General features: G+C 45.1%; 1 protein-coding gene across 3 annotated transcripts in view; it reads left to right on the forward strand.

Moving 5' to 3' along the window:
* RERG (RAS like estrogen regulated growth inhibitor) overlaps positions 1–13,610 on the forward strand; it is an 88,037-nt gene extending 74,427 nt beyond the window's left edge. For 2 of the 3 annotated variants that reach the window (XM_081023278.1, XM_081023279.1), the window contains exons 3-5: positions 4,498–4,554; positions 10,842–10,915; positions 12,921–13,610. In XM_081023278.1, coding sequence (XP_080879404.1) covers positions 4,498–4,554; positions 10,842–10,915; positions 12,921–13,328 — 539 coding nt within the window. In that variant the 3' untranslated portion in view covers positions 13,329–13,610. The remainder of the gene's footprint in view (positions 1–4,497; positions 4,555–10,841; positions 10,916–12,920) is intronic. The other variant, XM_081023280.1, reaches the window with a different exon arrangement.
* Positions 13,611–13,849: the final 239 nt, after the last annotated feature.

Below are 13,849 nucleotides of genomic sequence, written 5' to 3' on the forward strand. Positions count from 1 at the left end.
TTTAACCTAATGCACTGATGAGTATATTTATCAGCAATGATTACTGCTATTTAGAGCTTTATTCCTTCCTTTTGTGATGCTTTCGTCACCTTCCCTGTTCTGACCTTCTGTCCCATCACAGCTTCAGTAATGTCATCTGTTATGTACTGAGTTGAATAGGATCCAAATTGCAGCAGTCTGATTGGTCCTAGAACAATAGGATCCGGAATGCAGCAGCCTGATTGGTCCACAGGAGCCACCCAATCCAACTCCAGGTGGAAGTGAATCTGCAACTTGATTGGCCTACAGGAGAATCCTGGAATTAGCCAATCACGTGGGGCCCATTGTGTAAATAATGTATATAAAGCAGACATTTTGGGGGAACTTCCATTCCTCCTCACTACTATGAGCTGAATAAAGAGCATGAAATCCACACTTGACTCCAAGTATATTTCATCATCCTTACAGAAAAGGGGGATTCAAATGCCCTCCATTATTTAAAAGAAAATACAGAGATGTTCAGGGTCTCTGAACTAAAGATACATAAGTACAGAAAGGTCCATTAACACGGTCGCCATGCTAGCTAACGCATAAAACCGACACTGTCTTCCCCTGATTCTCACAGATTCAGAGTCAGACCCTGTCCCACAGAGAGTGCAGCATCAGAATTTGCAGCAGGGCTTAATGAAGGCAATATCCATCTCTACGTTCCTGGACCAGTGGGAGGAGGAATAACTCAGCAAGTCATAGGCCTTGCTGGTGTTGCTGTGGTAACCCAGAGCACTTATCTCTTATCTCAGAACATCCAGACCTGGCGGATGTGCTTCTCAAGACTTGAGACCAAGCACTGTGTAATATAACCCATTGTCTGAATTACAGCAACAGATATTCATCAGGTTGCGAACCTCAGTGAATTATAGATGCGGAGATGGATGATTACTCAGGTTCTGCTTATGGGTTTTGCATGGACCTCTAGTTGGCAGCTGTAAGAAAAAAGCAGAACTAGATGGACTAGCAGGTTCTTCTTATCTTTGTATGCCTCAAAAAAGGACTCCCATGTAGTAAGGCAATAAGTATGCACGTTTAGGAAATTGCGGAACAACAGGCAAAGATTCATTTTTGAAAATTGTTCAAGAAGGGAGGAAGTGGGTGGAGATCTGGAGCCTTGCGAAAAGGACCTGGGACTCAGGCTTCCTGGGTACTTCCTAACCACCCCTGACTAATCTCCCATCATTCCTGACCATTCGCCATGCTAGCAGAGACTGATGGGAGCCAGCGTCCAACAGCATCTGCAGAGCACCGTGTTGGCTATACCTACTGTAAATAGCAATGAGGGAGAAATTTGATTCAGTTTGCACCAAAGGCAAAGTTACTTTTATCACACGTTTTGATACAGTGCATGAGCTGAAATACAGCCATCCTTAAAATCTGCATTTAACCAAAATTTTGCAGTGCAGATCTCCAGCAAAGCACTGTGTACAAAAATGCCTATACGTACTATACTAAATTGTGTGTATATTAGTGAAGATAATGTACAAACTTGCATTGTTTTAGGGAAAGTTGCTTTGCCAAAAGGTTTATATTTGACAAAGTTGCACGCACCATGGATGTCTTACGAGAAATTCACATAAAAATACTGGTGAATTTTCATGTGAATTCCTTTTTTTAAAAAAATCACAAACTGCTGAGTAAACGCGGAGAACTAAACTTAAGTTTAGAAAAAGGATTAGAAACTGAGAGAAACCAAAATTGACATATTCTCTCATCTCTAGCTATAAGTAACCCTGCCTGTGAGGTGGGGTTAAATAGGCACCTCAAGTGGCAGAAGCCAAAAAGTTGGCACCCCACCTGCCCCACTGGCAGAGCTGCGGTTCCACTTTCCACCCACAGGGGCACTGCCTCTTTGGCTCCCCAGGTAAGGGCAGGGCAGGGGGGCGGGGAGAGCAAGGCAGCACGGTGGCACATTCCCCTTTCGCCTCAGGCGGCAAAACAGGATGTGCCGCCCTGGCTTTAAAGCAGGCATCCCCAACCTGCGGCCCTCCAGATGTTTTGGCCTACAACTCCCATGATCCCTAGCTAACAGGACCAGTGGTCAGGGATTGTGGGAATTGTAGCCCAAAACATCTGGAGGGCCAAAGGTTGGGGATGCCTGCTATGAAGGCAGTTGCCTGGGCCCATTTTACATCTTGCGATTGAGGAGAAAGAAGGCAGCCTCTACAGTGGTACCTCGGGTTAAGAACTTAATTCATTCTGGAGATCTGTTCTTAACCTGAAACTGTTCTTAACCTGAAGCACCACTTTAACTAATGGGGCCTCCCACTGCCACCACATGATTTCTGTTCTCATCCTGAAGCAAAGTTAACCTGAAGTACTATTTCTGGGTTAGCGGAGTCTGTAACCTGAAACATCTGTAACCTGAAGCGTCTGTAACCCGAGGTACCACTGTACTTCAAAAATGCCTTTGAGGACATTTTCAGAAAGCCATATGTCCAGCACATGTTTATATAACCTCCATCCATATTCCTGTTAACTAAGGAAGTGTAAGAGGAAATGGCCCAAGCATGCAGCTAGATGCAGCCGGTTTCCAAAATGCTTTTTAAATGTATCTTCCATATACACTATTAAGGAAGAGAGAGAAGGACTTGCCAAGTGCCCCCATTTGGAGATCAGAGGAATGGAAAGGTCACAATACAGAATAAAATGTGGATCCTAAACTTAACATTTTGTCCATCTCCTTATTGCCATGGCGTTTAGCTGGAGCGCTACAGAAACCACAGCATGTTGGGAGGTTTGATGTACACCGAATTATAACGTCAAGGGTGTTTACCGGAACTTCTCCAGACTTCCGATCCATTCAGCGAAGCAGATGTTCTCACAAGATTTAACAGCCCATCCTGCTAATGGATGGGTAGTTTATACCACAAGGAAAAACATTTTTCTTAAGAGTTTTGTGGTTGTGCCTCTGATTCTAGCCAAGCCCAGAAAGCAAATATGTGCCTTTAAAAAAACGACAACGATAATGATGAACCATTGCAAATAGCTAATAAAAAGTTATGTTAGCCTTTGTTTCATAAAACCTTTCATGTGTACTCCATGGCACCGTGTAAATCAAATTGGTTTTTATGGAAATACATTGCAGAAAATAACTAAGGATTCTTCCAAACTTTAGCAATCCCTCAGCCCAGATAACTCTGGGAATTGTAGCTTTGTTAGGGGAACAGGGGGCTCATAATTCTCAGCATCCTGAACAAACTACAGTTCCCAGGATTCTTTGGGGAAACCATGACTGTTAGTGGTATAAGAGTGCTTTAAACATATGGTACAGGTGTGGCTATGAACTATCGTTCTTCCTTGTATGCTGAACAGGCAGAGGAGGATCCAAATGTTGCTGGTCTTTCAACATTTTGAAGCTTGGGTGAACATAGAAAACTCAAAAAGCAGCATGTTAAATAAAAAAAACTCTTGGTTGTTAATTGAATTAAAAAATACATTGCTACACTGATTTCTTTAAAAGCTTTTTTTTTAAAGACTTCACTTAAATAAATAACTCTGAACAGCTGTTCAGCTAGGCAGACAGCAGACAACCTCCCCACCTTCTTGGACTTGCAGGAACGCTCAGATGGGAATGACATGCATATTTCAGGAAAGACAAGCACCAGGATGGTTGCAGAGTGCAGCCCTCCAGAGAAATGATTTGCTGAATGCAAAAAATGGCACATCCCTTGACCCCCCTTGAATGCAAAGTTAATACAACAAAACACTGCGCCATACCCATGAGAATATCACTAATTTTATTTTTCTTCTCCCTTTGGACATTTTTTTTCTGTATTCCATTTCTCTTTTCATTAATTGATGGAGCGTGGTTGGAAAAAAATGCAGATTTGTTGTGTAGTAGAAGTGTGTATGTGTGTATAAAAAAAACCCTGACTTTTGCCTCTGACCACACCACTGGGGTGCGGCCCCTGAATGGATCCCCATGATGCAATGTGGCCCTCAGAATGACTGAATTTATTTCCCCAGATTACACTCACTGCAGACACATGCTGCAGTCAAAGATCAGTATTTGAGCACTATCTGTACCTAGGGCACCTGATGTTACATGACAGTAAATAATGAAGAATTCCTGCTTGAATGTCCCCATCCTACGAGTCTCTTGTACAGAGCTGCAGTGTTGTAGCTAAGAGACTGAGGCCCCCTTATATGCTGAATTCAGTGTGGAATCCATTCATGCCAAATTCTCAACATGCTAGTTTGGTTGTGTGAATCTGCTCTGCCTTGCAAGAGAGACTGCCCAGGTCAATAAGGTTTTTATTGTGCCATACAGCCCTCAAAAACAGCAGCTGTCTCAAATATGGATGAGGAACCTGTGGCCTTTTCCAAATATTGTCAGTGGTGAAGGACGATGGAAGTTGTAGCCCAGTAGCACCCAGAAGGGGCCGGCTCTTCACCTAGAGAATGTCCCTGAACAAAAGATTTGTACTCCTCTGAATCTAACTTCATTTGTTTCTTTCTCCATAGCTCTTGTGGTGCGTTTTCTGACCAAACGGTTCATATGGGAGTACGATCCTACTCTTGGTAAGTTCTATTCCAGGCATGGGCAAACTCGGCACTCCCGATGTTTTTGGGACTACAACTCCCATCATCCCTGATGACTGGTCCTGTAAGCTAGGGATGATGGGAGTTGTAGTCCCCAAACATCTGGAGGGCCGAGTTTGCCTATGCCTGTTCTATTCTGTTGCCTGTAACTATGGAATGCCGCAGAGCCGGTTGGAAAGACGATTTATAGTACTTGACTGATTTATAGTACCTCTCCCACGCCACAACCTTCTAACGTCCAGTCACTTTCAAGATCAGTAAGGGAACAATCCTAGCATTGTTACTGCAGTGATAACCCCCCCTCCAAAAAAACCCCCAATGGTCATTGATCCAATGCACCAGGTAGGGCATACTCTTGATGTAATCTTTACCCTTAGTGATATGAGGGCTGAAGCCAAGTTTTTGGGGGTGCAATACATTCCCTTGTCATGGTCAGACCATTTTTGGTAAAGTTTGAACTGGAACTTTCTGCCTATTGACATCAGGCAGGTTCCTTCACTGCAAGTTTTTCAGCACCTGAAACATTTTTGCTTAGGCAGGTTTATCCAGACCCATCAATGTCTATGCATTTCACTATTACAGTGGTACCTCTAGTTACGAACTTAATTTGTTCCAGAGGTCCATTCTTAACCTGAAACTGTTCTTAACTAGAGGCGTTGCTTTCGCTAATGGGGCCTCTTGCTGCCGCTGCGCCGCCGGCACACGATTTCCGTTCTCATCCTGGGGCAAAGTTCTCAACTTGAGGTAACTCTTCCAGGTTAGCAGAGTTGGTAACCTGAAGCGTTTGTAACTCGAGGTACCACTGTAATTAAAAATGTTTTTATTGACGATTTTGATATTTCTCGCAAGCCCCTTGGAAGTTCTACTGCAAGCAAGCGATATACATATTTCGCTAAATGAAGTAAAAGATAAATAAAAGCCTTCTTTTAGGAATTTGAACAGCCCCCCCCCCCAAAAAAGCAATTCCCTCTCTATTTTTGCAGGTGGTGGCAGAATGGTCCTACAAAAATGGAGTGGGAGATTCAGCCCACCCCTAGTTTATGCAAACGTGGATGTGTTTATATAAATTGTGAAGAATTCGGCATTTGTTGACGTGGTTTTCGAGTTGGCTTGGCACAGGGTTTTGCTCATTTCCCCCCTAAAGAGTAGAGTATACAAACGTCCAAAGGTCACGACACCAGCAGTACCTCAGGCTGAAGGTGTAATGAAAACCGCTCTGATAGCTGTGCAGAATAGCCAAGCCATGCGCTGTTAAGAGCACTCTTCTCTGCCAATTCACCAGGCAATAAGACTTGGATCTGATTCAACCCCCAACAAGGCAATTAAAGTTAGATTTGGAGCACGATACAAAACCAGTCCATTAAGCATTCCCAAGGTTTTTTGGGGGTTGGGGAGAATCTTGGCTTCTTGAAAGGTCTTTTCTTGATGATTCAAATTCTCCAAGCTATTCTAAAAAAACCCAAGTGATCTGGCCTTCCCATTGTGGTGTGCTCCAAATGTGGAGCATTCATGCAAAGTCAGAATTTGTGCGATCCCTTTTCTGGCAACCCGTTTCGACTTGAGCATATGGCATTGCAGTCGCATACTCTGCAGACCAAGGACAATTTAAATGATCTGTGGACGGCTGCCAGGTCCTCTAAAAACAAACCCGTGCAAAATCAAATAAATGGCTCTCTTGCCAATGAAGCTGTTCATTCTTAACAGTGCTTTTGGAACATCTTTCTCCCCACCACTACTACCTTCTAAATGCTCCCTTGTGGCCTTTGAGCAGTTATGTGAGGCAATGAGATACACAGAATGGGTATGACTTGTGGTGTTGGGGGGAAAATATGTTTGGGGCTCTTGCCAGCGCAGATGACTTGGACATTTTATTTCTAAAAACCACTGGAGGGGAAAGGAATAGGTGGTCTGGCTTTTAAACATAGGATAGTTCTCAAAACTCTTTTACGCCAGTGTGTAAGTATGGAGTAAGTATGGAGTTACTTGCCATAATGCTTAGCTCAATGACCTTTCAAAAATAGATAGGTCACATGAACATTAATGGCTCTTACACGCACTATGTGTTTAAAGTAGCATCATACCAATTTAAACAGCCATGTCTCCTGCCCCCCTGCCCCAAAGAATCCTGGGAGCTGTAGTTCATTAAGCATGCTGAAAGTTGTTAGGAGACCCCTATTCCCCTCACAGAACTACAAATCCTAGAGTGGTTTAACAGTTAATGCCATTTCCCAAGCTCTGTTTGTGAGGAAGGTGCTGTTTACTGAGCTTTCATTGCGATTAGTTCGTGGAGAGGTTATATATTATCCCAAGCAATCCTTATCCTGCTCTTTCCAGTGCATTTTCCCCTTTCAATTTCCTTACTGAACTAAGTCCACAAGGTTTTTTGGGGAGTGGGGTATTGTTTTTATAATGAAAGTTTGTTGTGCAAGAGTGCCTGATCCACTTCTTCAACTGCACAAATTGCATTTGCTGGTCTGCAGTTGATTCCCACCTGCAAAATAGCGCCTTGTGCAAAATGAGCTCATCAAAACTTGCTGATGCTCTTTGAGGGGGAAAGGTGGCGTTGCTATTCTCCCAAGGAGAAGGTGGCACTGGATTCTGTATCAGAGTTCTGTAGTCTGTCCCCTGTTTAATTAGTGGCATGCCTTGTTTGGGGAGCTGTTTTCTTATCCAGATTTTCACAGCTAAAGAGCATCATAGTGTGTTACCATTCTCAAGGCTACCTTGACAGGTACCTGCCCCGCAAAGACATTATTTCCAGTTGCCAAAACGGAGAGTGGAATATTCAAGTTGCTCAACTTCATACAAATTTAATACACCTTCTGTTGCCAGTTCCCTTCTCTCCTCTCCACTGACGTGGATGGACTGGGCTTTGGGCTCTTCTTCCACATCATTTGTGCAGCAGAACTAAAACTTGGGCTCCCAGATAGATTTTCCCATCCATCCTATATCCCCAAGTGCCATGCAGGACTAAATAATGCAAGGCAGTGCACTGCAATATGTTGAGCCATGGTTTGCGCCCCAAGCAATTAAATAAAAATGAATTTTATTGTGGGGCAGGGGGTTTCCTGCTCTTTTTTGTCTGAAATTTCCAGTGAGTGGTGTCCACAGTACATGGTTTCCTACAGGGGTGTGGAGGAAACTTCTTTCCTAGGGAGGGCCAGTGACTCTCAGGAAAAGTCAGTGAAGGGGCGGAGCCAATGGTGGGTGGAGCCACAACCCATGTGGGCAGAACTACCACTTCTCCCTCTCCCTTGTTCTCTCCCACAGCTCTGCCCACCTCTAGCAAGCCCCCATAGGAGACTCCACCACCAAAGTGTTAGGTAGGATAGTGTACCTTTTCCTCCTGGGCAACCTTTTGGGGGCCACATGAAAGTGGTGGGTAGGGCCAGAGGCAACAGTGGGCAGAGTAATGTATGTGTCAGGAGTGAGCCAGCAATAAATCACACGGGGTAAGTGAAGTTAACTCTTTATTAGAAGAAACAAGGTCTGCTCAAGAGTCCCTGGCTTAATGAGCAAAGCAACTGTCCTGTGGTAGGTTTTGGTCTTAGGAAGCAGTTGCTGAGACTGAAGGTCCCTGCCTTCCCGCAGATGCCTAAGTCTCTTATTATTCTGGGTCATTCCCAAGCAATCTGAGGGTAAGCCGACACACCTGCTTTTGCTTCTCCTTCTTCATACCTCTCCTGGTCATAGGAGATCCAGGGGAGGGGAGATTGTTGCAGCAGGAGGGGGAGAAACCATGGCTTCTTCACCAGCCTGATTCATCTCTGCTTCTTGGCCTTCTTTCTGATTCTGGATTTCTGATTCTGATTCTGGACTTCTCTTTCCCACAGACTCCCCCAGCTCGCTAAGCTCTTTTACCTCCACAGCTTCTGACACTTCCCCCCCAGTTTTCTCCCTCTGACCCCACATCGCCATCCCACCACCAATTCCCGGACCCTGAGCCTTCTTCACTTGGGGGTTCCCCAGCTGGTGCCCCCGCATTCCTCTGCATCCAGCCAGTCCACGACAGTATGTAAATTTTACTTCTGAAAAGTAGGCTTAGTTTCTACACACACATCTCACACGTCCCTCTCTGTCCTCCACCCAGGCAAGCAAGAGGCACCAACAGAGTTCAAGGACACATCACAGTGCGATAAAAACACTCAGGGAGGTGCAAAGCAAGGCTGGTGAGGGATATGGCCTGGGGAGAAGGGGTGTGGTCTGGGAAGAGTCCTGAGGGCCAGTCAGAAAAGCCTTTGGCCCCCCAAGCTTTTCCCATTCCTGAGTTAGGAGTTTGTGTAGTGGGTATATGAGTTCCACCTAACACCAGAGACTCTACATTCTGATTCCATGTTTTCTAGCGTACTCAGTAACTCTGTGGCACAAATCAGCCCAGGGGAGTTTTCCCCCCAATCTGCTTTCTCTTTTTTTTCCTTCCCGCTACATCTCCTTTATAAGAACTTTGTGTCTCTGGCAATTTAAAAGTAAATTGAATTGAGCAACGTGGGGTGGGAAGGAATGAAAGTGCCTGGCTCTGCCAATATTCCGTAGACCCCATTGTTGTTGTTTTTAAATGAAAGCTGAACCAAACTAATATCTCAGGCATGGATCTAAATATTTAAAGCGTGAGTTTTACATATCTCAAAATCTTGGCTTTCGATCCGGTCAGGGAACAGAACATGACAGGAGGGAGAGCCAAATAACAAACCAGCCATCGGATTAATGACGGTGGGAAAGGATCCAAGGTTATGCCAGTAGCATGTAAAATGGATTAACATCATGTTTTGTGGCTATGAATTTTTACATCTATATTCTGCCCTTTCTCCCAGGCATTGGGTGATGTTACATTCCTCTTGCTCCTTCCTTTTAACCTTACAACATCCCTGTGAGGGAGGTTACATGAAGAGATTGTACCTGGACCGAAGTTACCTGGTGAACTTCTCATGGCTGAGTGTGGACTTAAAATATGGGTTGCCCTAGCCTTAAGTCTGTTGCTCTTAAACATGGCAGACATTCAGTCTCCCAGCTCACGGAGGAGCCATGAGGGCAGGGAGACAAAAGACAGAGCTAGCGTGCTGGTCCTCTGCTCTCCTCCTCCAATCGTGTGAAGGATCTTGTCAGGTGCCAATGTGGTTGCTCGGGAGCAAACAGGCAAGACTCCAACCTGTATTTTCCAGGCTTTATTATCTGTACAAACTATTTACAGTGCAGAGCGTCACAAATCCATGTCTGCTCAGTCGCTAGCAGAATCTGGGAGTGGGCGGTCCTTATACCTCCCCCAGCATAACAGTCGTGTGACCCCCATCCTTCTCCTCCCCTCTCTGCGCCCAAACCTACTGCGCAGAGTGGGCGCTGGCAAAGGGGGACTTGCCTCCCCTCCGCTTTGCTCAGGCTCAGTGTTGAGGCTCTCCCTAGCATCTTCTGATCCTTGCACCCCCTCCCCACTGGAGGTGTGGCTTCCCTCCTCGCCAGAGGAAGAACTACTTCGCAAGATCTTCGGAGGCTCCCTGTAACACAACTGCCCTTCCAGCTCTCACCTCTGAGCTGATGGCAGTTTCCTGACAGATCTGAATTCTCAAAATGGTGGAAAGGTCTGGTACTCAGCTGAGACCTTTTATCCTTCTTGAGCCAGGCCATCCCTCCCAAGCTCCACCCTCTTTCTGAAGAGTGGAGACTCTTAAAGGGGTAGACCAGTTGCCTGGAGCATAACACCCCATCAGCTCCCCACTTTATGCATTGCCTGTGTTGGTGAACAGATGTTGGGAGCAGTGAGACCCCTGGTATAAAGCAGGATGGTTTGTCAGGAGAACCTGACTCGGGGGGAGGGGAGGGTTGCCGTCTTCTGAAACCCAGTTTGGGGGTCTCTGGCTCAAGGGGATTCGACCGACAGACTCCAGCTCAGGTTTAGAGCCAGAGTCTGGGTTCAGAGCATCCATGACTTCTTGATCCAGCTTTCGTAGTTATTATTAGATCTCTAGTTCACCTTTCCTCCAAGGAGCAAAAAGGGGCATATATGGTTCTCCCCTCCTCATGTTATCCTCACAAGGTAGATTAGGCTGAGAGAAGGTGACCATTCTTACTTCAACAATCTAGCCAGTACACCACACTGTCTCACACTGGTTAGGATCATAGCACATGTTCTGTTGGAATAGAGAGGGGGAGGAGGGGTCCTGAGGCCCAAACAGATATATAGAGATGTGTTGTGAGCGGCTGCACCCAAAACTGTTTGCCTTTTGAGTTTTAATTTAATTTTCATTCTCTCTCTCTCTCATGTTTCTTTTAAGAGTCCACTTACCGTCATCAGGCCACAATTGACGATGAAGTTGTTTCTATGGAAATACTAGACACAGCTGGGCAGGTGAGTCAGAACTCTACAGATCCCTACAATAGAAACCAAATGCCAGAGAACTGTAAGTAACTTCAGAGGAAGGTTGTGAAGCATTGCTAAGCTGAACGATAGACGTTAAAAGCATTCAAGAGGCAAAAGGGGACATGCCAAAAGACAGTGGGCCAAATGGGTAGGGAGGTGACATCTTATTTTCCTTGCCTGTAATTGTATTATTATTATTATTATTATTATTTTATTATTATTATTATTTATTATTATTATTATTATTATTATTATTATTATTATTAAATTTGTATACTGCCCTTCCTCTGATGATCACAGGGCAGTTCACAACATAAAATTGCAAAATGAAAACACAAAATACATAATAAAAACAAGAACAAACCAATAACCCTACTCCCACAAACATATTTAAAGGACGTAGAACATTCATCAGACAAAAAGGCCTGGTTGAAGAGAAATGTTTTTGCCTGGTGCCTAAAGATATGTAATGAAGGTGCCTGGTGAGTCTCAATGGGGAGAGCATTCCACAAACAGGGAACCACCACAGAAAAGGTCCATTCTTGTCTTACCACCCTCTGTACCTCTCCTGGAGGAGGCACATGAAGAAGGGCCACAGCTGATGATCGCAGCATCCAGCACAGTTCATATTTCACTGGGTGTGTTGTTGTTGTTGTTGTTGTTTTGGTCAGAAGAGGTCAGAACCTTTTGCAATCCAAGCCCCTCTTCTCATCTGCACCCCTGGCTTCTTTTGTAGTGGAGAACCCCCCCCCCATCCTTCTCTCCCTTTTTCTCTCTACCCAAGAGCATCTCGTTCCTACAACACCCAACATAACTTATTTTCCTCTATCAAACAAAGAAGAAAAAAACCTGTGCTTATTACACAGCAACTTGCTGAACAAAGCTAACAGAGTCCATGAGTTTTGAGGCATGCGCAGAGTCCTAGCTGAACCAAGCACCTTGGTTACAAAGGGGCGGGCGAGGTTTATGTTCCTGGTGCCTATGGTTGTTACATTTATATCCCACTTTTCCTCCAGTCTGTACAAGGTGGCAGACATGGCTCTCCTGCTCCCCATTTTGTCCACAATGACCTTGTGATGTAGGTTAGGCTGAGAGACAGCAATTGGCCCAAGAATACCCTGTGAGCTTTATGGCTGGGTTGGTGAGTTGAATCTGTGTGTCTTTGCCACACTGGTTCTCCTTAGCATCATCTGAGATCAATGCAATCATAAGGTAAAGGTAAAGGACCCCTGAAGTTGAGTCCAGTCGCGAACGACTCTGGAGTTGCGGTGCTCATCTCGCTTTACTGGCCAAGGGAGCTGGCGTTTGTCTGCTCCACAGTTTTTCCGGGTCATGTGACCAGCATGACTAAGCCACTTCTGGTAAACCAGAGCAGCGCACGGAAATGTTGTTTACCTTCCGGCCAGAGCGGTACCTATTTATCTACTTGCACTTTTTGGGGTGCTTTCAAATTGCTAGGTTGACAGGAGCTGGGACCGGGCAACGGGAGCTCACCCCATCGTGGGGATTTGAATCGCCACCCTCCTGATCGGGAAGCCCAAGAGACTTAGTGGTTTAGACCACAGCGCCACTCGTGTCCCCTCAATGTCATCATACTAAAGCTTAAAGAAAGGTCCCCATTGCATAACAGGGCATTTAGAGTGATCCAAATGGACCAGAAATCTGGACACACAGGGTTAGAAGTCCCTGTTTTACTACTGCTCCTATTTTTCATGCTGCCTTGTCCATTTGAACGTAGCATCAAGGTACCATAAAACCACTGAAGGAATGCAGGGTAATAATGCTTTCTGCTAGTGTTGCTGCGCTAGTGCTTGCACATTTCGTGCCTGGCCCTGGAGAATGGACACTTTTTATAGATCGTAAACAAAAGCCATAGCACAGCAACACTAAATCAGAACAGAGTCCTCTGCGGTCGAAAATACGGACACCCCCTTGATACCTATTTGTGTCTTTTGACCATACCCGTTCCTCCTGCCTCTTTCTTTCAAAACAGGAGGATGCCATTCAGAAGGAAGGCCATGTGCGATGGGGCGAGGGCTTTGTGCTGGTCTATGACATCACCGACAGAGGGAGCTTTGAAGAAGTCCTGCCACTTAAGAACTTGCTAGACGAAGTTAAGAAACCCAAGAATGTTACCTTGATCCTAGTTGGAAACAAAGCAGACCTGGACCACTCGAGGCAGGTCAGCACCGAAGAAGGGGAAAAGCTGGCCACCGATCTAGCCTGTGCATTTTACGAGTGCTCTGCTTGTACAGGGGAAGGCAACATCATGGAGGCCTTTTATGAGCTTTGCCGGGAAGTGCGGCGTCGTAAGATGGTCCAGGGCAAGACCCGGAGACGGAGCTCCACCACTCACGTCAAGCAAGCAATCAACAAGATGCTCACCAAAATCAGCAGCTAAAATATTTCGCTTGTTTCGTTAATATAGAACATCTCAACTGAGGTGGGGTGAGAAGGCCGGATTGTAGGCAATCAACAATATGGTGAAAGCTTTGCTCTTCCCTAAACCCCCCAAACCATCACATTACTCTTCCTGAAATTAAGAGACGCAAAGCAGGTTTCTGGAGTTGGAGCAATTACCAAATTGAATATTTTTTTAAATAATAAATTCACAGGGTCACTTAGAGAATGTACCAGATCGGTTACTGCTTCCCCTACAATACAGCATGTTCACCTCTCACTATTATTTGATGACTTATCACTGACCAATAGGTAAATGAGTCTCCAGTCCAGTTTTACTGGGTGATATATTCTTTTATTGGGTCTTTTACCACTGGCAACTTAGGCTGTGTACACACAACATTTTATTCTAGAATCAAAGGAGTATGAATGCAGTATTTGGTTTTTTTCCTACGTAGTCCACACACACAGGCTAGATCTAGTGCATTTTTATTTATTTTATGGCCCCTCAAAAGTGCTTCT

This window comes from Podarcis pityusensis (genome assembly GCF_964106645.2).
Source record: "Podarcis pityusensis genome assembly, chromosome: 10".
Taxonomy (NCBI): domain Eukaryota; kingdom Metazoa; phylum Chordata; class Lepidosauria; order Squamata; family Lacertidae; genus Podarcis; species Podarcis pityusensis.